The 23,188-nt window shown below is 41.5% G+C and overlaps 1 protein-coding gene across 1 annotated transcript in view; it reads left to right on the top strand.

Annotated features, from left to right (window-relative positions):
• The first annotated feature begins 6,561 nt into the window (after positions 1-6,561).
• The window catches only part of LOC106962867 (SAM and SH3 domain-containing protein 1-like), a 22,966-nt gene continuing 6,339 nt past the window's right edge, over positions 6,562-23,188 (top strand). The window contains exons 1-17 of the mRNA XM_015057523.1: positions 6,562-6,789; positions 8,955-9,083; positions 10,996-11,046; positions 11,382-11,431; positions 13,365-13,405; positions 13,527-13,613; positions 13,724-13,836; positions 15,042-15,143; positions 15,940-16,069; positions 17,105-17,475; positions 19,262-19,336; positions 19,608-19,751; positions 19,834-19,966; positions 20,146-20,315; positions 20,926-21,129; positions 21,835-21,985; positions 22,567-22,698. Of these exons, the coding sequence (XP_014913009.1) occupies positions 6,673-6,789; positions 8,955-9,083; positions 10,996-11,046; positions 11,382-11,431; positions 13,365-13,405; positions 13,527-13,613; positions 13,724-13,836; positions 15,042-15,143; positions 15,940-16,069; positions 17,105-17,475; positions 19,262-19,336; positions 19,608-19,751; positions 19,834-19,966; positions 20,146-20,315; positions 20,926-21,129; positions 21,835-21,985; positions 22,567-22,698 (2,200 nt within the window). The 5' untranslated portion in view covers positions 6,562-6,672. The remainder of the gene's footprint in view (positions 6,790-8,954; positions 9,084-10,995; positions 11,047-11,381; positions 11,432-13,364; positions 13,406-13,526; positions 13,614-13,723; positions 13,837-15,041; positions 15,144-15,939; positions 16,070-17,104; positions 17,476-19,261; positions 19,337-19,607; positions 19,752-19,833; positions 19,967-20,145; positions 20,316-20,925; positions 21,130-21,834; positions 21,986-22,566; positions 22,699-23,188) is intronic.

Here is a 23,188-nt window from a genome sequence, read left to right on the forward strand (position 1 = left end):
TAGGAAGGAGCAGTTACAGGTGCTGCTCCTTTGCAGAAACCGCGGACGGAACCGTAAAATTTAATAAACTAAATGATAAAACGTAGAATTTCACAGAATGTCGGCGAGAAGTGAAGGATATGCAGGAGTTTCTGTTGTGTTTTCACCATTGCAGCTCCCGTACCAACCGTATTTTGAAGCCTTTTGGAAGTTTTCATCAATTTTGACCAGCTTTCCTGAAAGAAACAGCTGCCCCCACAGCATGATATTGCCATCACTATGTTTCACCATGGAGTCAGTGTGATTTCTTCCACACGCAGAAATCACACAGCTTTTTTCTTTCTGCACGCAGGCCAACACATGCAGTGGTGTCACCTTCTTCCAGCTTGTGTGTTCCTGGTTTCTGGCAAATGGGAATTCTTGTGCTACTTTACCATAAAAGTCAGACTTGGGGCTTTGCATGATGGATGGTGTTTTTCTTGTCATAATCTCCAGAATCTCCAGATTCTGGATCTCTCCAGAGTTACCAAAAGGCTCCTGGCAGTTTTTCTGTTTTGTTTTTTTTTTCTCTTTCTCTCTCCTCCTGCCTGCACGGCCTGTCAGTGGTGTCCAAATTTTTCACCAAGTTGAATCACCAAAGAGCCTCTTGGGGCTCCGGAGCCGCAGGCTGCAGACCGCTGATCTGTTGTCTGTAAACTCTTGTTGGTGCCGGATTGCAGAGAGCAACTAGAAATTCCTCCCCAGAGGAAAATATGTTGCATATCTACAGAACTTATTTTTATTATTTATTGGTTTGTTTTGAACATGATAGAAGTATAAACTCACATGAACAAGGGATGCAAAAGACGCATATTTCTGTACCACAATAATCTTAACATGATCGAAAAGGAGCAGGAAGAAACTTATGAACTCCCACCCTATAAACTCATACCATGTTTTCAGATGGACCCTCATTATTAAATGAAAAATATAAAAAAGACATAAGTTACTTAATTTTCCATTTTATCTGGGTTTGCATGTCTAAATGCCTCCATATCGACACACGCTCATAGCTTCACTTTGCATAAACACATTGGTGCTAAACTCTCACCAATATTTCTATATCTTGTTTAAAAAATCCTTAATTTCCTTTTAAATTGTATTAAATTTTGACTTTAACTCCTCATTTAACTTAATTTTACATCATGAATTGAAATACAAAAACTCTTTCTTGTTGTGTCCAAACTACCTTAACTTTGGGTTTAAGTTATATCCCCCTTCTCTTTCATAAAACATGCTCTGTATGAGCTCAGGCAGCTGTTTATTAGATGCCTTCAACATAATTTGAGCCATTTTAAATTCCACTTACTTAATAAAAATTTAATACCAGCTCTTTGTAACATGAAGTCACTCTCCAGCAGTGTTGCTCCGGGTCTGGCTTTGTAACTATTCACGGACTGAGTGCAGAGCGGCGCCCTCTGCGATCAAAGCCCGGATGAGCGCACAGGTTGGCGCACACCGAGTCAGGAGACCCGTCTGTGACGGAAAGCGGAGCTGGCTGGCTGACGGAGAGGAATGGCGTCCGTCTCCATCCTCCGCTGCGCGCGCGGAGGTGACGAGCCGCCCCGCTGCTGTGAAGCCAGGCGGAAAACTGACCTTTCTGGCACGCGCTGCCTCGGCCCTTTGGCACCGCGCGCTGAACCGGGCCCTCCACCGTCTCCTCCATCCATCTGCAGCTCAGCCTAATCTGCAGCGGGAGGTCGGACTCCTGCTCCTCCCTCTGGAGTCGGGGGTCCGCGCGCTAAAGCGGAACAATTACAATAAGCGGGATCATGATTTAACATAAGACGCTCACGCGGGTTACATCCGCAAGCAAACGAGGTCACCATCCTGATAATGTATGCTTCAAGTATCTGTAAAGGCGCCTCTCTTTTTATGTGAACTCTCGCCAGCGGTTAGCAGAGGAAGAAAATCCTACGGCTGTACTCATGAATCATTCACTTTCACCTCAATCCAAAGTGTCTGCTTTATTTTCACCTCACAGTCGTCACCTCCTGCCCTCATACCTCTGCACTCGCGTGACCTGGGAAAGGGGCACGTAAGTAGCCATTTGCTGCCCCCTACTGGTGAGTTGCGTTGACACAAATGTATACGGGTCTGTGCTCAGCATCCAGACATTAATGCGGATTACATACTGCTGGCCTGTTTCTTTGAAACTGTATCTTTTATTTATGCTCGTTTCCTCTGAGGTGGGGGTTGCTTGGTAGCTGTTCACGTCTTGTGTTAATAATAGCAGTAATAACGGTAATTATTTTTCATATCTCTTAAATGTGTTTTATAGAATCAGAATATTATAGAAAGTACAAATTATGTACTTTGTAACATTTGATTTATCACCTAAGCCAGAAAAGGGGGAGGAAACGGATACTAATACTTCTACTGTTGATTATTTAATTTGTTTTAAAAAATACATGCATAATCTTAAACATAAGGTTCCTTATTCTTTAAGAGAGCACATAAATAATATCCTGATTGATAAACTGGTTGGTGTGTTTTTTTTAGCACTCAGGACTGTGTTCCTGCTCCCACAACATCAAGCAGGAAAGACCTCAGCGATGATGAAGCCGTCGTCGTTGCTGCCCGTCATTTAAGCATAAAGACATCTTCAGACTTTTTACAGTGTATCATGCTATGCTAAAAATGATCACACTGCAAAAAATACCCCTCTCAAAACAAGTTAAGAGTAGAAAATAAAAATCTGCCAATTGAACTGGTACTTTTTATCCATATTCAAGTGTTATTGACTTAATACAAGCTCCTGTATCTTGCTGTAAAGTTACTTTGGTGTTATTTCAAGTTTCCTGGGAAATTTGCACTATAAACTAGACATTTTGTGTTTTTGCAGTACAACAGAGCTGACAGTTTTTCTAAGTGTGGCCACGTTCATCCTGAACGTAGAAACATAAATCTCAGATGTTGGTTCACTTTTGTATGAGAAGACTGACTAAATAAAAAAAAAAACTAAACATTTTAGACGGTTAAGTTAGCGAGCCTTTTCTCCCTAATGAGATGTACTTTGGAAGAACATCTGTTAGACGGATGAGACGCATTTGGCAAAATAAAAAAAACGAATAGCTTGTGATCACGTTTTATAATTGAGAGCGCTGGTGGGGAATGGTTATTCTCTGGACTGCTTTAAAAGCACATGTAACTGGGAAGCCTTCAGTCAACCAGTTGACCACAAAGTCCTCTTCATGCTGAGATTTTCTTGGGTTAAATGTGAGGCCACCTGTCTGCCAGCTGAACATTGGTGTAAATCTCGTCAGTGTGCCAACTACAGAAAAAAAAAGTCTACAACAGAATCTGGGTTTTTGTCTTAGTACAAAGTTCACAGTTTAAGGCTTTGCTAGAAACTTTAAAACTATATGGATGGTAAATTTAAAACTTTGAGAAAACTGCAATAGAACAGTAAAGTCATCCAGCTAGGAAGAATAAATATATTGTCATTTTTATAAATTGCTCTTTTCAGTCGTCTACTCTGCAAAAACACAAAATCTTACCAAGTGTTTGGTCTAGTTTCAAGTGCAAATATCTTATTAAACTTGAAATAGGACAAAGTAACACCAAAAGCAACTTTTCAGCAAGAAATAGGAGCTTGTTTACTTAAAAAATTCCTTAATAATATGAAAAAAAAATTACTAGTTTCAGTGGCAGATTATTTCACTTGTAACAAGATACTTTCCCCACTAAAACAAGCTCCTGTTTCTTGTGATTTCTAGAAATTAGACCACAGATACTTGGTAATATTTTGTTTTTTTGCAATGCTGGCTTGTTGCTATGATTCACATTCACTTTTGTGTCTTAAGTTAGGAAAAAGTGTGAAAAAGACCATTTCAATCAGCTGTGGTTGTGGCCAAATGTTGCTGAAGCGTCTTAATGTTACATTTGAAACTCTAAATTTGGACATTAATGCATGACACAAAGGTGACTCAATAAGAAGCCATTCTTATAATCTCTGGCTTCCGTTTGAGTTCATAACATGAAGATGTACATGGTGATTTGTCCAGTGAGGAGGAGGAAGTCAGTAGAAATGTCTGAGAGACCTAGCAGACCGGCAAACCACGCAGGTTTAAAATTGCATTGCGAGTCCAGTCTATCTGTAATTCACCACTTCAAACCTGCAGATACATTTTCTTTTAGCGGCTATGTCACCAAACCACTGTAAATGGCTGCTGTTACATTGTATAAAATGTAACAGCAGTGAATGCAAGTAGCCAAAAGTCTTACTTTGCAACAATTTAAATGCACCACAGTATTGTAGCTGCCAACGCATCATTTTGATGTCACAGTCTGTCATTCCACTCAAACTCTAAGTCCATCTACTGTTTTCTTACAATAATATGTCATTTAACCCTAAAAATAAAATTAAATCTAACGGTAAGCATGTTATGGATAACAAAATATGGTCGTCATTGGGAATAATGTTTGGAGAAAGTGGTTTTGATTGTGTTTTTGCATCAATGCGATTCACAGTCTGCGTCAGAGCACATGAAAAGGAAGAACCATTGTTGGCTAACTTTATGCTCACAAACACCAGCCATGTTTGCCTCCATAGTCTGCCTTTTCTTGCCGTCTCCGTTTCATGAAGTGGACCGTTTCCTTGTTCCTTGTTCCTGGGATCTTTCTAACATTGAAGCAAAGTACAGCATTTTTTTATAAACTGGGGGGAAAAAATGTAAAGAATCTTGTTGGTTGGATTCATCCGTATTTGGTAGTGCCATCGGTTTTAGCGAGGCTCAGATCCAAAGACTCACTCTGTATCCAAAATTGTTCTGAAATGACTTGCCTCCTCAGAGAGACTCTGGGAAAGCTGACTGTGACTTAGTTTTGACTCAGTTTGATGATTTATAGGTTTTATCTCGTTCATTTTGAATCGCTGCTCTGTAATTTTACCTTTTTTTTTTAAGAGTATTACTTTTGTCTATATTAGTACGTCAAGCACCAGAAATCAAAACCTACCTTTTGACACATAATTCACCTCATCATCGTGTGCCGAGTCGTACGTTGGGGCAAACAGAGCAGCACTTCCATGCACTCTGAGGTGGTAGTTTATTTGAAGAGCAGATCCATGAGTCAGCCAGTTCCCCCTGTGGGTCGCAGCTGGAGCGAGTCGACGGCTCCACCCAGCTGCAACCAACGTCATATGTGGTTGCAAATTCCCCAGCCTCCCCGCAGCCAGACTGTCTAATTTATGCGCATCGGTCTCCCCTCTCCACCCTCCTCTCGCTGCAGGATGTATTGTCCTCCGCTCTCTAAACTGAGTTAAGTTTCTGAGCCGAGCGTTTCACTTAACAGAGCTGTGGGAGGACTAAACGCTGCTGCTGCTGCTGGATAGCTGTTGTTGGCAGCCAGATGCCTGTTTGTGGTGAGTGTTTTTTTGTTTTTTTTTTATGTTTTGTGCTGGAATGTGATCCTGTGAATGTGGTTTTTCCTCTGGAGATTCATTGAAGAAATCAGTTTTCTTGCTACAGAGCGAGATGTGCGTGCTTTTTGACCGCTTGACGTGGGGATTTGATTCTGTTTTAGGTCATTATTTCACTTTGACGACTCGGAGAACCTTTAACACACACACACACAAAACTGTAACTTTGTAACTTTCAAACATCCTCGACGCAAAATCCATAAAGCCGGTCCTGCATCTATCCAGATGTGGCATTCCTTACATTTCTTTCTCAGACAGATCTCTAGTTTTAGTCCACCTTGTCATTCATGCTCAGTTATCCGTTCGTGTTGAGTCAATCATTTATCGTGAAAAGTTCTTTTGAAAGCAAACCCAGGGACAAAGTCTCCTAACATCCTGAAGTACATGATTTGCTGGTACTTTGGCCTGGTTTCCTGAAGACAAGTCAGATGAGCTGTACAAACACTCACACCCTGGACCCCCAGGGCATTGCAGAGCTTTTGTTTCGCTGTGTGATGCTGAGAAACGTGACACCGCACTCTTCTTTTTAAAACCTCTGTGGCTGAAGTGTCAGGCTGCAGCTTCGGCCTGAACACCGACTATTTGCAGACGGCTGAGAAAACACTGCAAAAAAAATAAATAAATTCGTACTAGAGTAGCTTTTAAGCACGATATAAGAGCTGATTTTATATAAATAAGTCGTTAATATGGATAAGGAAAAGTATTATGCTTCTAGCATGAGGTTTTTCCCACATTATAAGTGAAGCTAAACTTTTTCAATCAATATCAAGGATTGATACAAGCTCCTATAACTTGCTTGAAAGTTACTTTTAAGTTGGCTTCATCTCAATGAACGTGTGCCAAGATATTTGCACTAGAAACCAGAGCAGAATGAAAAAAGATTTTGTTTTTGGGGTGAATATTTTCACGGAAACGGCCGAAGCTTGAGTTCAGGCCTCTTAACTTGTTTGTTCAGTTTTGTTTTCTCTATATGCACATCCATCCGTGATGGAGGACAGTGGGGATTCATACACGCTCTCCAAACCATGTCGAATAAGCGCCCAGGCTGCTGCGATATCATGTGGCTGCGGGTACAAAGGGCTGCTTATGTGAAGCGGTGGCTGTTGGGGGCAGAAGAGTGGCTGCTGCCAGGCGCAGCGCGCAGCTCCTCAGGCCGACCCGCTCTTGCTCTTATTTATTGAGCGAACGAACAGCAGGCAGGATTTCTCAGGCCGCTTGGAACCGGGTTCGCCATGAATGGGCCTCTCTTTTTCTGGACAGTCGGACCAGTCACGGACTGTCTGGACACGAGGCGACGGAGTCCAGAGTATCGCTTTCCACTGCAGTGGGAGCGTTTGCAAAGCGTCAGGGTGAGGCGTAATGATGATGATGATGATCTGTGCGGCGGTTTATGAGCGGAGTACCTGCTCATTACAGACGCAGCGTGTGTTTGTGTGTGCGGTCCGAAAGGGCCTCCCAGGTTTTTGGAGCTTATAGTCTGCCGTTTGGTTTGGTTTTCCTGGAGATTTTTTATTTTTATGTTTTGGTTTCCAAGGATGGATAAGAGGTCAGAAGACCTCTTATCAAGAAAGTCAGATTTTTATCCTGTTCATTAAATGCATCAGAGGAGCTGCTTTTTTTTCCAGACTATAAACTCATGGACTACATCCATGCACTTTGATGCAGCTTGTTTGAATTTCATTTAAAAATGAAAAGTGTGGATTGATTTAAACATTTTCCAGCTCTGAATGATCATGCAAAACATTTTACTTGACCCTAGAAGTTTCCTTCTTCCACCCTTTATTCTTGATGTTTATTTTTTTATCCAAATATCCTTTCTTTCTTCCTTCTCTTTTCTTTGTTCTTCCTTTCCTTGCATCCTTCCAGTCTTCCTATTTATGCCCTTCCTTCATCCTTCACTTTGTCCCTTCTTTTCTTCTGTCTCCTGTCTGCTTCACTTCCTTGTCCCCATTTATCTTCCTCCTCCCTCCGTCCATTAAACCTTTTCTTTCTTCCTTGTCTCCTTGTCTTATGACCCGTCCTCATTCCAATCTTCCTCCTTTCTATCTTTTTGCTTCCTCAATTGTTTCCTTCTTGTTTCTGCCGTCTCTCCATCAGTTTTTTCTTTTTTCCTTGTCTCCTTCATTCCTTCCTTTCTTCCTCATGCCTCTTTAATCATTTCCTTCCATATGTCAATCTGTCATTTGTTGGTTTTCCTTCTTAACTTTCTTCTTTTTCTCCTTCCTTCTTTTATTCCTTGTGTTGGTTTTTTTCTCTTCCTCCTTCACTTTTTCTTTTTTCCTGTCCTTCTTTCCTTATTTTGTTGTCTTGAAAGTTTTGATATTTATATCTGGCTCTTGTCACAATATTTGCTGTATCATTTATGAACTTACTAAAGATATTTGAGAACTCTGCAAATTTGCTTCACATTAAAAAATGTATAGAAACCCTCGGATTAATAATCAGTACCTCTATCAATAATCTACGGTGCATTTCTTCTCTTTATGTCAAAGTCCTTAGGAAAATGTTGAGGTTTGCAGCTCAGACCTGAAGAAAAACCAGAAATCTACTAGTTTTCCGTAAATCATCGATGACGGCACATCGACTAAAGTGTCAGGAGTTGATTTTAATACTGATCATTTAACATTTCTTTAACTGGGATCAATTAGGTGTGAGCCATTATTGTTGTTTATTGTGAAAATTTCAATTTCCTTTGAAGATGTTAAACGACCCAAAAGCAAAGTGACATTATTAGAAATGTTATGTTCATCATTTTGTCCAGTTTGTTCCACAAGAACATAAATGTCAATAACATTTGTAAACATGACTGAAGTTGGGAAGAGCAGCGTTTGTTTTCACAGCCACAGTTACCCTAAAGAAGACAGTAAGTAGTTTTTTAATCACCATTTTTATCATTATCACAATAGTACCACAAAATAACATGATAAAATCATGATAAAGTTTGACGGAACCCAATGATATAGGAAGAACACCTGAATAGTGAAAAAAAAAAAAAAAAAACTGATCAAATGTCAGAGAAAACTGGGAATCGGTATCAACCAGTGAGACTTTTAATTTTTTTAAAACTGATTTTTATTATTTTTACACATTAACCGGAAAGAGCGTGTTCTGAAAAATGAATCCATCGCACAGTAAAAGAAACCCTCCAAAACCTCTGAGTTGCACAGTTGAAGGAACGTGAAGCGGAGTTATGTGACCGACTCCTTGTGGTTCACGGCAGGCTGATCCGCGGCCTCTTAGGTCGAGTCTCGATGGCTTCGAGGACGGTGAGTGTCGGAGTTGCGTCAGTCGGGGCCTCTCCTTCCCCCGCAGGGGTCATATCTGAGCAGGAACATGATGGCTCTGGTGAAGATACAGGCTTTATCACAGCTTTTGCCCTCCTGGTGCTTAATCTCTCCCGCTTCCTGCTTATCTGTTTTACCACCGACAGCGGCAAAAGTTTCAAACAATGGCTTATCACGGTTTTGTGACACCTGTGTGTGTGTGTGTGTGTGTGTGTGTGTGTGTGTGGCAGGATGGCTCTGTGGGGAACCTTGATGACCTGGCCCAGGAGTACTCGCAGTACTACGGCACCTCCCTCAGCGACGTGTGCGAACGGATGGAGGAGCTACGGAAACGCAAACTAGTGCAAGAGATGGAGATGGTGAGGAATCTTTAACCCTTTTTTTTTTTTTCCTTTTTGTTGTTTTTTGTTTTTGTTTCTTTTAGAGTTTGACGTCACTGGAAAAATCTGCATTGTTCAGGTAGCAGAGAAGATTAAATGTCTTCCTCGGGATAAATACACGGCCTGCAGCAGCAGAAGCCTCAATAACATGTTTTATCTTTGCAGGGTGCTATTTTCTCCTATAAACTACAAAAGAGGGGTATTTATTTTCCTCTGTGGAGCGCTTTCCACAGAGGCTCTGGAAAGCGTTCACACTCCTGTCAGCTTCTGTGTTTTTAGGTCAGATTAAATCGTAATAAAACAGTTTACATCTATTTCCTATCCTTAGTGACATTTAATTTGCACATTTTAAACAATCTTTCAGAGACGCGTATAAAAATTTTTTTTTTAATATTTTGATCAGATGTGTGATCTTAAACTGTTAGCTTAATTAACTAATACTCTTAACTTATATGTGGCACCTTCTCCAGCTTTAAAAACTCTTTGAAACATTGTTGGAAAACTACTGATTGGCTTATTTTATACGGCATCTTGTATTTGAAATTAAATGAATTTAGCTGTTGTGCTAACTCCAACATTGCACTGATGCTAACTGCTGACGTTTTGATTAATATGCACTGTCCTAATTTAAGTAAATGAACAAAATAATACTTTTTTTTGAAGCCCCTTTTAATTATTTCAGTCTGCATCAGTAGGAATGATTCATAATGCCACAGCTTTGTATATCTGCCAAATCTATTAGATTAAAATGATATTTCTATCTCTCCATGTAACCGCATAGATTTTCTTTAGGATTTAGTTCAGAACTTTGACTAGGCCATTCCAGAATAATAGTTTTCATCCCATTAAGCAGTTTGCTTGTTGATTAGGATATAAGATTTGAATAATTTTGATTCTGTAGCCCCACAGCATGATGCTGCCCCCACCATGTTTCACTATCTAATTAACTGCATGTGTTAATTAGATTCACTGGAACCATTGATGCTGTTGAAAGGACTGAATGCAATATTTGATTGTGCAGATTTATGCAAGCAGGTTATTGCAGAGGTTTTTTTTTTCTTTTTCTACATTTTCCCTTTTAAAAGATTTAAATGTATTGGTTTACTTTTTGGTTTGAATCGGTGATGTTGCCCTTAATGTACAATATTTGTATCCTTTATTCTGTTTGTGTATATATTTTATATTTTCTTTTTGAGTGATTCTGTATGCGGATTTAGGCCTGTCACAATAACAAAGTTTGCTGGATGATAAATTGTCCCAGATGTTATTGTGATAAATGATAATATTGTTATTTTGAGACCATTTTTTAGTGATGGCAAAACAATGCAAGAACACATCCTGAAACATCAATAAACTTTAAATTGTAATGAACGTTTAACACAGGAAATGGAAACAACAGAAACGACAAATAAAATGGATACTTTAGTCTCTGTAAACAAAACGGTCCTTCAAAATAAGAGACTAAATAAGAGCTATTTGAGACCAAAGTACCAGACTGAAGATTTAGTCATCCAGTTTTTGGCAGAAAGAGATAAAAGAGAAACATTTTAAATGTTTTAAATTTTATTGCGGTAAATTGATTTATTGCTTATTGTGACAGGCCTTATTGTTATTGCTTGTGTCACTAAAGGTGGAAAAAGGACAAAAATCTGACATTTTATCAGAAACGTACTATTTTCACATCCCCTGTAACTAAGGCGCTGAGAGAAAAAACAAACGAACCGCCTGTAGGTGTTGATGTCCTGCCCCGTTTGGGCTCAGACGCAATTAAACAGCCCTTAAAGTAACACTTTGAAAATGTTTACTGACCATATAAACCAGACGAACCTCAAGCCAAGTGTTTCATTACGATGACACTGTGATTTACTCCTCTGCTCCCACTGCGTTTCAGGGAAAGGTTGACTCAGCGGCCGCGTCGCCACACCTCCGCTCTCAGCTCCAGGTGAGTGTCAGACCCCAGGAGAACACTGCCGCTTCCTGTTCTGTGCGTCAGCAGGACAAAACCGCTCGATAGGCGGCCGGGAGGGGTCGCCAGGTCACGATGATCGCCGGGTAAAGCAACGTGAGAAGCCCAAAAAGTAACATCTGACTGGCTGGGGATGCGGAAGAGCTGTCCTTGAAACTGCGGCCTACAGATGTAAACACGAGGCGGAACATGAGACGTTTATTTGCTGCTGGTTCACATCAGAACACAATGTGAAGCAATAGTTTTGTGATCTTCAGGAATTCAGATTTGAAACTCTTAAACGTCTCATCGATTGATTCTCATCTTTTCAGGAATCTCTTGGACTCAGCAGCGGCACATCGACTCCGGAGACTGAGAGGAGGTACAAACAAAACCGTTAACGACCGGTTCTCTCAGTAAAGGGAGGGTCAGATCTAGGATCTGCAGTCTGGATCTACGTCTGCGGGCTGCGGCCTGATTAGGCTTCCTCCATTATCTCCGTCAGGCCTGAGGCCACGTGCGTTTCCTCCCCTTCCTGCTGACCCCGCTGTCACACTTATGAAGCGTTTCTGCGTAACCTTCGCACTTCCTTCCTTCCCTTCATTGTCTCTTCCGAAGGTTTATAAGGATTACTCACATTTTTTTTTTCCTTAGAAAGCTGAATCAGATTTAGAAAAACGGACATAGGTGATGACTAATGCCAAAGAGTCGTGATTAATCGATCAGGATTGTTTGAGAGAGGAAGAGAGACTGAAAGTTCAGACATTTCATTCTAACTACCAGTCTTATCATAAATCTGGATGCAGTTGTAGGAAACAAAAGAATTTACTCAACTTTCACATCCACTCAGAAGATGTGCATACTGCCCCCTAGTGGGCTGAAAGCATATTGTTGCAAATAACCTCACAAGCCTGAAAAAATAATCAAATCAAAGACATTTTTATTTCTCACATTTTATTCTTAAAATCCCAACGTTGCAGTTAAAAATCTAATTTTATTCCTAAATTTCTTGGTGGGATTTACCTCAGGAAGCTGACAATTAGCTGCCAAACAAGAAGGGAGCATAATTAGATCTGTTGTTGTCCTTGTCTAGGCTGTGCAAATCTCCACTTTCTGCTGAATTTATTTGAGGCTAAATTAATAATGAATCCATTTTTTTATGTAATCATGCACAGCAGAACATAAAACTAGCTTCTTTTTTTAGGAGTAGTGATGAGGAAATGCTGTAGTATAGCTAGAATATAATCTAAATGCAGCAGCCTTTTTTAAAGAAAATATTTTAGCTCACACTGCAGGACACGGGTTATAAAAACAAAAACCTAGATAAAATAAAATGACGTTAAAAATCTCAAATGCAAAACCACCTTGACTATGATGGATTAGAAATTTGTCCAATACTCACCGGTATCTGACCTGTCAAAAACTCAGAAATCCAATCCAGTTTTGATCAGTAAACGCAGCACAGCTAAGCATTAATGCACTGTTATCAATCCTCTTTAATGTGGAAGCTGTTGCTAATATTTTAGTAATGTTGTTTCAGAGCCGCCCAGCTCATTACCTGCATGTGGAGTTAAAGATTAGGGTGATGGTCAGCAGGCCCCTCAACTGCAACATGCAGCCAGCTGCTATAAAAAGGGCTTAATTTGCATTTGGCTTCTATAAAATAGTAATAAAATAAGACAATTATTTATTTCTGTAGCTTGTAGTTGCTCTCTGTATTCTGTGAAGAGAATGGTTGACCTGAATGCCTGATTTACCACAAAGCAGGTCTGATCTGTTTGAAGGCAAATGCACAGAAACAACAACAGGAGTCAGCTGAGGGAGGGACTGACAGTCATGCATAACAAAGAGCCCAGAGACAGACAGAGAGACAGAGACTGAGTGTGAAAGTGTGTGGGGAATTCAGACGCCACGCTGCTGCTGCTGCTGCTGCTGCTGCTGCTGCCACAAAACCCCAACCAGAAGAGAAAAAGCCTCCATTGTTCCAGGGATGGCCACAGAGCGCTGACCTCTGTTCATCAACGCGGAGCAGCACAGACTCTGCTTCGTCCGCTTCCACCGCTTTAATTTGCCCTGCTGTTGTCATGAGGCACAGTGCGCCTTTGTGATTCCTTTTGGGTTTTCACGAGCTTGTTCTCTGTGAATCTGACGTAAGTGGAGAAGACAGACAAGACTTCTTGATAAGGGGGTGGAAAATGGTGAAAAGGGATTGAGGATGAAGAGAATAATTTTGGATCGAAGGTACTGGCTCTGGTCGGGGGTTTGACTTTACATCTAAACAATTCAAAAGTTAAATGTGGATTTAATGTCTTCAGGTTTCCTGTCCACAAATCCAGCTCGGACGACGGATCAGGAGGTAAGAAGAACTTTTTACTGGAGTCCACAGATTTCCACGACTCTTCCTGTAAATATCGTAATCATGTTTTCATTTTTAATGCCAAATTAAAAAGGCGTGCTCCTTGCGTGTTTCTCTTCAGGAAAATGGGATGCGAGGAAAAAGAGCAAGTCTTTATGGCAGAGTTTCCGCAAGTCACAGAAGGGAGTGATGCGCCAGACTTCAAAAGGTAAAACAAAACCCAGGAAAATAATGTGATTAATACAAGTTATTGAACAATATAGCTCAGTGTTTTATTATTTGTCCTGCTGATTTAAACACTGCGCTTGTTTGTTTCAGGTGACGATGTTGGCTTCGTTGCCAGCGAGATCACGATGAGCGATGAAGAGCGTATTCAGCTGATGATGATGGTGAAGGAGAATATGATCTCGATAGAGGAAGCGCTCGCACGGGTATGGAGTCATAAATATTGTATTCGCAAAATAGAAAAGTTACAGTGAATTGAGACAATATAATCAACAAAGACCTGTTAGAAAAAAAAGTTTCTTTTAAAAAAAAAAGTTAAAATGAGCAAACAGGTGGAGATAAATACATGACATCATCAAGGATGATCAGAACTGAAACTCATTATGTAGATTCAGTAAAGACAGGGTGGTTTATTTCATGTCTTTATGTAAATGTTGATGAATGCAGCTGAGCAAAACTCCAAATTCTGTTTCTGAAATAAGTTTAATATTCCATAACATCAATAAAAAGCAATGTTTTTACTCCATATCTGGGTTGTTTTTGCATAAATTGCTGCATCCTTGCAGCAACACCTTGCTGAGGTGTTGTGGAAGCTCATGCTAGTTTAACAGCGCACATTTCCTGGGTACTTTTGTTACAGAGTCATTTGTAAACATATGGTTCCACATTTTTTCCTTCCACACAACTTTCCTGTAAAAAAATGTTGATCCAGTATTCTGTAAACAACCAGCTTTTCCAGCACTGACCCATTTTGGCTCAAATCTTTTGCTGAAGGACTGACGACCATTAGCTCAGTAGTGTTAGCGTAGCCATAACTTTGCATGTCTGGACTTTAAAAAATCCTGTCTAAGCTCATTTATATTCACACTTTATGATGTTATAATAATCATCAAAACTAAGATTAAAAATAAATGTTTTAGATACGTCAATGTGTGAAAAATGTTTCACATGTTGAATTTACTGAAGATCTCATTTATTGAGATGCATCTGTATGTTTTATTTAACCTAAAAACATAAATGAAATGTGTCCCATCCTCTTCTCCGCTGTTGAACTGTAAACCATATTTACCTGTATGACTCCGAGTGATAAAATGCTCTAGAATTTATTGCGATAAACGATAATATTCTTGTTTTCTGAACATGTTGAAGTAAACATAATGGTAACAGCATAATAATAATAAACTTTCAATTCCAATTAACTTTTAAAACTGGAGCTGGAAGACATTTTAAATATCCAAAACAAATAAAACAATAGAAATGACAAATAAAAGGATTTATGAGGTTTCTGTAAACAAAATTCTCCTTCAGGACTTTTATAATTTAATCATGAGCTTAATTAATTAACTGCTTGTTACGACAAACTTCCCTTGTCTCACTGAACCAACCGAAATGCTTCTGTCTCTCTTTGCAGCTGAAGGAGTTCGAGACCCAGAGCAGACAGACGAGCCGATGCGACACCCCCGAGTCCCTGGACCCCTCGGGGCCCGGTCCAAACGACTCGTTCAGCTGCACCGTGAGTCTCTCCGCTCTCCAGGGCCCTCGCTCGTTGTTTACCTCTGAATCGCTAACTCACGCAGCGGCGGCGCCTCTGGTTTGCTGTTGCCAAGGCTGCTGAGCTGTTGACAGCACTTCCCCTCTTTGGCTCTGCCCGTGTCCCGGTGGTGAACCGAGGCCCCTCTAAAGCTCTGCAGCTCGGGGCCCTTTCCCAACCGCAGGGCTCCGGCTGGACTCCTATTCATTGCTGTCAAAGCGCTAACCCCCCATTGTGCTGCAGCGGGCGGCCGGATTCAGCACAGGGCCACTGTTATGCATGCCACAGCTCTTTTATGCACCAGTGGGGCAATTAGGGCACATTTTTCAGATTCATCTGAACGTCCTTTCTGCTTCTGATGAACTTCATTTGGTGTTTTCTCTCTAATTTCCCCTCATATTGAAGTTTCTGTTTATAACCGGCTGTCGTTTTGTCTCCAAATGAGTATTCTGGGTCACACTCGCTGCCTTCGTTCTGGTCAGACCTTAGACACGCCGCTGGCTTTCCAGTTCAGACGGTGGTTGGCGTTATTTCCGAGCACACACCCGTGCCTTTTCACACACCTGATTTTAGCCTTGCTTTCACACGTAGCTTAATGGTTTGCCATCTGCTTGATGCGCAGTAATACTTCTGTGGTTTCCTGCAGTGTATTTATACGCAACCATGTTCTGTAACAAGAAGTAGAGGCAGGCTGTGTTACTGTTTGTAAACTTTAGAAAATGTTCAATTAAATTAAGATGGGAATATCAACAATAATTTATTTTTTATTTTTTTGTAGCCTGTTGAGCAGTCTGACCATGAGGAGGAATCTCCGACATTCAAAAGGCTCCACAAACTGGTCAACTCCACTCGGAAAGTGAAGAAGAAGCTGATCAGAATAGATGAGTCCAAAAGGCTCGCAGCGGACGGTACTGAAGCCTCTCTCTCTTTACATACACATAAAAGTATTACTAACCCTTGAACCTTTTTGTTTCACAAGTGAAAATGTGATGTGAAAGTGTTCACCTAACCCTCGCTCTCCGTCCTCGGTGTGAAACCACACGTACAGCTGCAGGTCTGCTGGGTTTGCCTCAGCTTCAGTCTGAATTTTGTTGTTGATCCTTCAGTGCAAAGTTTCCCAAAAATGTCTGTCGATAACTTTCAACTCTTATTAGCGATTCTGAATTGGATTTAGGTTTGAAATCTGAGTAGGGGATTCTTCTAGATAAATAAATATGGTTTGCTCTAAGCCAGGTCTGTGTAGCTCCTGTTGTTTTCAGGGTGATTGGAAGTTGAACCTCTTCATCAATCTCTGGTTCTGGTTCCGGTTCTGTTTTGTCTCCCGCGTTTCTTTATATTTAACATCATCCATGTTTGCATCACTTTTGGACCAGCTTCCATCTGAGTGAAGTTTGTCTTCCTTACTCCCCTTCTTCAAATCAAATGAAACTGGTGTCAAACATTTGTGCAGCAAATAGTTTGTTTAAAGATATTAGGACATGTTTCCAGAGGTCATCAAAGTTCAACCAGCTCCCTGCCACATTTATAAAATCAAAACAATTTTATGTCAATAAATGGTGATTTATAAAAATGTATGTATTTTCCCAATGATGAAATGCATCCCTAAAGCAGGATGCTGCTCTCATGACTTCTCCTTGCTTTCTTTCAACAATGGCTTTCATCTCACCAAGCTTGTGGACAAAAAAAAATCCAGATTTGTGGTGTGAAAGCTAAGAGCATCCCCCACCTGAGCTGAGAATCTCTGCAGCTCCTCCTGAGTTACCACTGGACCTCTTGGTTGTTTCTCTGGTTAAACCTCTGGTCAGATTAGATGAGCATCGTTTCTTAGCATTTGTGTAGTTGAGTGAACAGACTGTAGTCGTTTATAATTGTGCAAACTCTACATAAATCCCTGTCCTACTAAGAACTCAGTTTTCATGTGACTTGTACGTTTGTTTGCCCAGAGAGCCTGAGTGTAGATGGTCTACCCTGTGGTGAGGGCAGCGTCTCCCAGCATCCAGGTGTGCAGAGGAAACCCTTGGTTTGTCCCCTGGACTCCTTGGCTTCGGCTCTGCAGAAGCAGCTGGACTCCGACAGCCTGACCACATCCCCGTCCTCCAGCAGTCTGGACACGTGCAGCAGCCAGAAGGCAGCGCAGGGCTGCGGGAGGAGCAGCGGGAGCCCCACTCACCAGGAGGCCGGTGTGGCGGAGGCCGGCGAGGGCTCCTCCTTCTCGGAAACGGAGGGGTGCGGCGAAGACGAGCCCAAAATGGCGCGGTCGGTGACCGACGGAGAGCTCCGTCATCGGGCTCTGGGCTTGCTTAGCCATCATGGAGTGAGTACTGATGGTACTGGAGTACTGCATCATGTTGGTTAGAATATTCTGATTGATTTCTAATATACGGTAATTGTAATGTTCTGATCTGCCGGTATCAATATTTGGAAACTAAATGTTGCTAGCAATGCTTCCTGCAATGAGTGAAAGGTACTGATTTAAAAAGAGAGGCTACGTCACACGGTGTGAGAGTGAGCAATGCAAAACAACGCAGAAGTAAAACCAGGTCGTAATACTTCAATTAGCACAGTTAGCATCGCTAACTCTAGAAATCAGTATCTGCATGAAACAACTCAAATTTAAGACTTTTTAAGACCACTATTAAAGAAAGTTAAAACTGTTCATTTAAATCAGAAGAAGAATAATTAAAATCTTTTGGGTCGTTTTATTCTCTCTTCTGCCCGGATTCCTTGATGTCGTCATTTTATCAGCTGAATCATAAAGACAAAGACACTTTTTACCAAGTCCAAATATAACAACATTTATTAGATAAACAACTAATGAAATTGGCAAAACTCAATAAAATCACAGACCCGCATCCAATTCAATATTTACCTCACTCCACAGACATCCACACACCAAGACAAACTTACGGGGAACCATTTGACCGATGCACCGTTCCCCGGAGACAGCATCACGGGTAACCCCGGATCTGAAGTTAAGGTTCCGGGTCCTGTACTTTTAAAGGGAGGGCGTGTTTCCCTTCTCTGCTGTATTCTAATTTAGGGGAGTGTCCTTAGCTAAGTTCATTTAAATCTAGTTGACTATGTTCCAGTAAAAACCTGTTTTTAAGATCAAAGAAGTGTTATTTTCTTTTGAGTGCAGACAGATGTTTTTTATGGCCCTGTCCCAAGAGGAAGCTCTACTCTGTTGGCAGGACCAGATTGTTTTACAGCAGCTGTTGAATCTTATCAATGTGGTCAAAAGGTTAAACTCGCACACAGTCACAACCCCCTGTGAATGCCTGCTCAGTTCACAGAGAGACTAGCTGTGTTTTAAATTATAGAGAGCTACAGGCTAAATTATTTTAATTCAACTTAGTGTCATATGTTTCAATAGAAATATCCTACTTAAGAGATGACGCTGATTAAACCATGGATATAATTTGGAGTGGATTTTCATATTTAAGACACTATTAATTTGATCTAATATTGAACATATGGTTAAGTTTTTACAACTAGCTTATTTTAAATTTATTTTCTTAACAAAACCTATTTCTCCACCGAAATGTAACTTCGTTCAGCCAAGTGGCGATAAATTTGCACTTACCCATGATAGACGCAGATACTGAGACTAGCTAGCAAAGATATGTTAGCAGCTAGTTAGCGGTAGCCTAAACGATTTTAGATGCATGAATTTAAGATATTTTAATGCCTTCATTATAGATACATTAAGTCTTCTTAAGGATGCGCACACACCTAGTTTCCTTCCCTCAGTAACAGCTTCCAGACCGAAGAGTGTTTCTGTGATTCAAGGGATGTCAGATTCACACCACTTGGCAGGACTGAAGGACCGTTCACTGGTCATAAAAATATTGTATTTTTGAGCTTCTGTCTGGTCATTCACCAGTTTACTTTTTTTATTTATTTATTTTTTTTACTTCCTTCCTGGTTCAGTCCAGACCAGTTATGTGACATGGGACTCTGTTGTCTTGTGTATCTATTAGTTTCTGCTTGTATGTTAAAATGCTGCACATTGAATCAGTACAGTGCAGACAGAACATTGTTCCTCGTATCTGTTTCCAAACTCTGAACTTTTGAATGTTTTCTTCTGTGGTTTCTCGCAGAGAGCTTGCAGCTTTGGAGGATTTGACCTGACAAGTCGCTCCGTTCAAACAGTCACTTCTGACATCGACAGCACTGTACGTTACTGAAATTTAAAATGGGCTAACTTCAATACTGTGCTAACCAACTCTTGACTTCTAAATATATCCTTAGCATTTTCTGTGTTACAATCGTTAGTGTACTGATTTATACTGCGCTTGAGTTTGTTTAGGGGTAAAAAGGGTTGAATGTGTGCTTAAAACATCCCAGTGTAATTTAATGGAGTTTGTGGTTGGAATGCAGCAAAGTGATGTGTGAATACTTTTCCAAGGCATTGAACCATTCTCCTTCTTTTTCTGTTTAAATTAGACAAAAGATGGAGAGAGTGGCTTGAGAAGCGAAGTCAAGTCTCCCTCGCTGTCACGGATTTCTCTGGGTAAAAAAGTCAAGTCAGTGAGGGAAACCATGAGAAAACACATATCCAAGAGATACCATTGTTCTCTCTCCGAGCAGGTACGGCGTGTTGAACCTTGGTCATCAAACCCATTAAAAACTCTGGTAATAACCTCTTTATTCTTGCTCTACTTTGCCACAGTCGAGTCCTGACCGAGTAGCCAGCTGCCCTCACTCGCCTCAGACCGACTCCGACTCTTTGGAGAAACCCAAACTGAAGCCAGGAGGCTCCGTGGAAAGCCTGAGGAGCTCCCTCAGCGGCCAGAGCTCCATGAGTAAGTCAGCTGGTTCGCTGCTGTTAGGTAGGATTTGCCTAGTTTTGTTTGACCAGATGTGTTGTGTTTATCGTCCAAGCATTTTTCATCTGTTAGAAAGCAGATGAAAAATTGCTGATTGACCCATAAAGGCTCGTGATCTTGATGTTTTTTTTTTTTTTTTTTTGTGATTTTCGTAGGCGGCCAGACGGTCGGCACCACCGACTCGTCCAACAGCAACAGAGAAAGTGTGAAGTCGGAGGACGGAGAAGAAGACGAGTTGCCTTACCGTGGACCTTTCTGCGGACGCGCGCTGGTTCACACCGACTTCATCCCGAGTCCCTACGACACGGACTCCCTCAAACTGAAGGTGCACTGCAATAAGGTCGCGTTCATACCAGCCCTGTTTGGGCCACTTCAATCGTACTCTGGTTCGTTTGGGGAGGCGTGAAGGCGGAATCAAACTCTAGTCCATTTAAGAACCACAATTTCAGTTCAGTTGAAGTGAACTCTGGTGCGGTTCAGCAGAACAGAGAGACAGCTGCAAAAGCAGGAAGTGGACTATAACGCAGGGTATTCTGGGTAAATACAACCAAAACAAACACAAGAGTCTACTGCTAATGGGAGAAATGCCTCGTGGTCGTTGACTAGCAACGAAAAAAAAGTCATACAACCACTAAAATCTGTTTCTTCTACTAAATGTTGCGTTCAGTGTCTTCTTCTGAGGTTTTTGTGACATTTTCTGCAGTAGTTCTTGGTTCAGCGCCACCAGAGGCGATGGTTGCGTGGGCCGGTTTTCAATTAGTTTGGATTGTTTGACACAGTGCCTACAAAAGTGAACTGCATCAGCTGAAAATGTAACAAATGTTGCAATTTTGGTCCCAAATCAGACTAAAAGGTGTGAAAACACCCTAAATCACACAATACACAGAGAACACCTGATATATCAAAAGAAACTCACTCCAAAGCTCTGATTGCAGTGTGGAGACGTGATCGACATCATCAGTAAGCCCCCGATGGGCACCTGGATGGGAATGCTCAACGGGAAAGTCGGCACCTTCAAGTTCATCTATGTGGATGTTCTGAACGAGGAGGTGAAGCCCAAGAAGACGCGCAGGAGGAGAAAGGCCCGGCACCCCAAACCCACATCGGTGGAGGAGCTGCTGGAGCGCATTAATCTGAAGGTAAACGTGACGACAAGCAGCCACAAACAGAAACATGCAGGAGTTTTTGGTGCTAAAGCAAGGACCTCAAGAGGAAGGGGTCAACCACTGCATCAACCACACTGTAACCACAGTTCAAAATGGGAAACACAGAAGAACATGACCACACTCGAGAAAAACATGCAGCTGATGAGTTTACGCCAAGCTTAAAGAACTTTCTTAGAGATTGATAATCAGTTGAAGTTTTTGCTCTTCGTCTAACTTAATTTTTAAGCAGCTAAGTGAATCTGGAAATAACGTTAAGGTTTTGTTTCCTCCAGTAACAACTTCCTCACCAAAGAGTGTTGCTGTCAAGTGCACTGTTTCACTGGATTTTATCTGAGTGTGAGAATGAATGCAGCTGAATACTCCATCTGGTAGCGCCTACGGATGGTGTGATCGAAAAAGATAATTATTTTGAGTTTAGACTCAGTCGGCTCACAGTACTTGCCTTTCTGCCTTCTAATTGAAAGAAAAACTTTTCCACTTCTTTCATTTCCTATATGTTTGCAATACTTATTGCTCAGAAATGAGTATAATAAATCCAGATAATACAATCAAATGCATGAGAAAACTTCCAAACTGTATTTGGAGCTTTTTGAAATCTGTTTGGGATTAATTTAGTTTCATGACTTGTCAAACTTTACAAAAACATCTCTCCTCTCCTCTCTCCTCTCCTCTCCTCAGGAGCATCTCCCCACCTTCCTTTTTAACGGCTACGAGGATCTGGACACGTTCCAGCTGCTGGAAGAGGAAGACCTGGACGAGCTGAACATCACAGACCCCCAGCACAGAGCGGTGCTGCTCACCGCCGTGGAGCTGCTGCAGGAGTACGAAGGTGGGTCTGAAACGGCGCAGACAGGAGTCCTGCAAAGACGGGAGGAAAAAAAGTGATGTCCAACTCAGAATAAATGTGGAAAAACAAAACAGTAGGAAAAATACTCAACCCACACTTGATTTATTTTCCAGCTCTCACCAAATGTCTTTGGTATCCTTCCTTCCTTCTTTCATGTCCTTGAAAGAAGGACATGAAAGAAGGAAGGATACCTTCCTTCATTTTGTCGTTCATTCCTTCCTTCTTTCCTTTCTGCAATATCCTTCCTTGCTTCCTTTCTCCATGTCTCCTGTATCATTCCTTCTTTCTTTCCTTCCTCCCTTCCTTTGATATCCTTCCTTGCTTCCGTCCTTCATGTCTTTGATGTCTTTCTATGCTTCCTTTATGTCTTAAGTTTCCTTCATTCCTTCGTGTGGTAATCATAGTAAAGTTCTGTTTCTTTAAGAAAAAATATTATTGAAGCAAATAACTGAATTTGGAAAATTGAATTTGGAAATTTTGTATGTATAAAAATATTCACATGCAGATGCTCAGATGTAAATGTGACGCTAATGTGACTGTCTGCCCCCTGCTGGTGGCTGCAGGAAGCAGCGACCCCGAGCGAAGCGCCCAGTCCGGACCGTCCCAGGAGAAGCTGCTCCTGGACCGGCGCGGCGCCCTGGGCGACTCGCCGCGGGACTCGGGCTGCTACGAGAGCAACGAGAACCTGGAGAACGGTAACGACAGCCTGACCCGCCTCTGAGCCCTGTCCTCTCTCCTTCAGCCCTCCTCTTCCTCAGTCTAGAAACACTCCGGAGGCTTCTCTTCCTCCTCGACGCTCTGGCATTGCCACCCACCAGCTTCAGCTTTCACGCTATTCTCGAAAGACTTTGTCACCATTTACCGCCGATGCTCTTCTTCCCACACCATAATCCCCCGGTTTTCTGCTGCTGCGCCACTTTGTCATGCAGAGCTAAACTAAAGACTCGACGGCGATGACGGATTTCTGTTTTCATGAGACTAGAAGTTCAAGGTCAACCTTGAAAACCCTCAAGCGGTCTAAATGTGGAGCAGCTTGCAGGTTCTGGTCAGCGGTCTGAGCTCTTTTCTGCTTTCGCTGCAAATAGAGACGTTTGAACCGCTGTGAGAGGAGAGTGTTTATTAATCAAGCTTTTGTTCTTGTTTTGTTTTACTTTCTCTTAACTCTTCTCATAATTGCAGTACATA

The sequence above is a fragment of the Poecilia latipinna genome, unplaced genomic scaffold, assembly GCF_001443285.1.
Source record: "Poecilia latipinna isolate Pla-1442-1.1 unplaced genomic scaffold, P_latipinna-1.0 Scaffold1468, whole genome shotgun sequence".
Taxonomy (NCBI): Eukaryota; Metazoa; Chordata; class Actinopteri; order Cyprinodontiformes; family Poeciliidae; genus Poecilia; species Poecilia latipinna.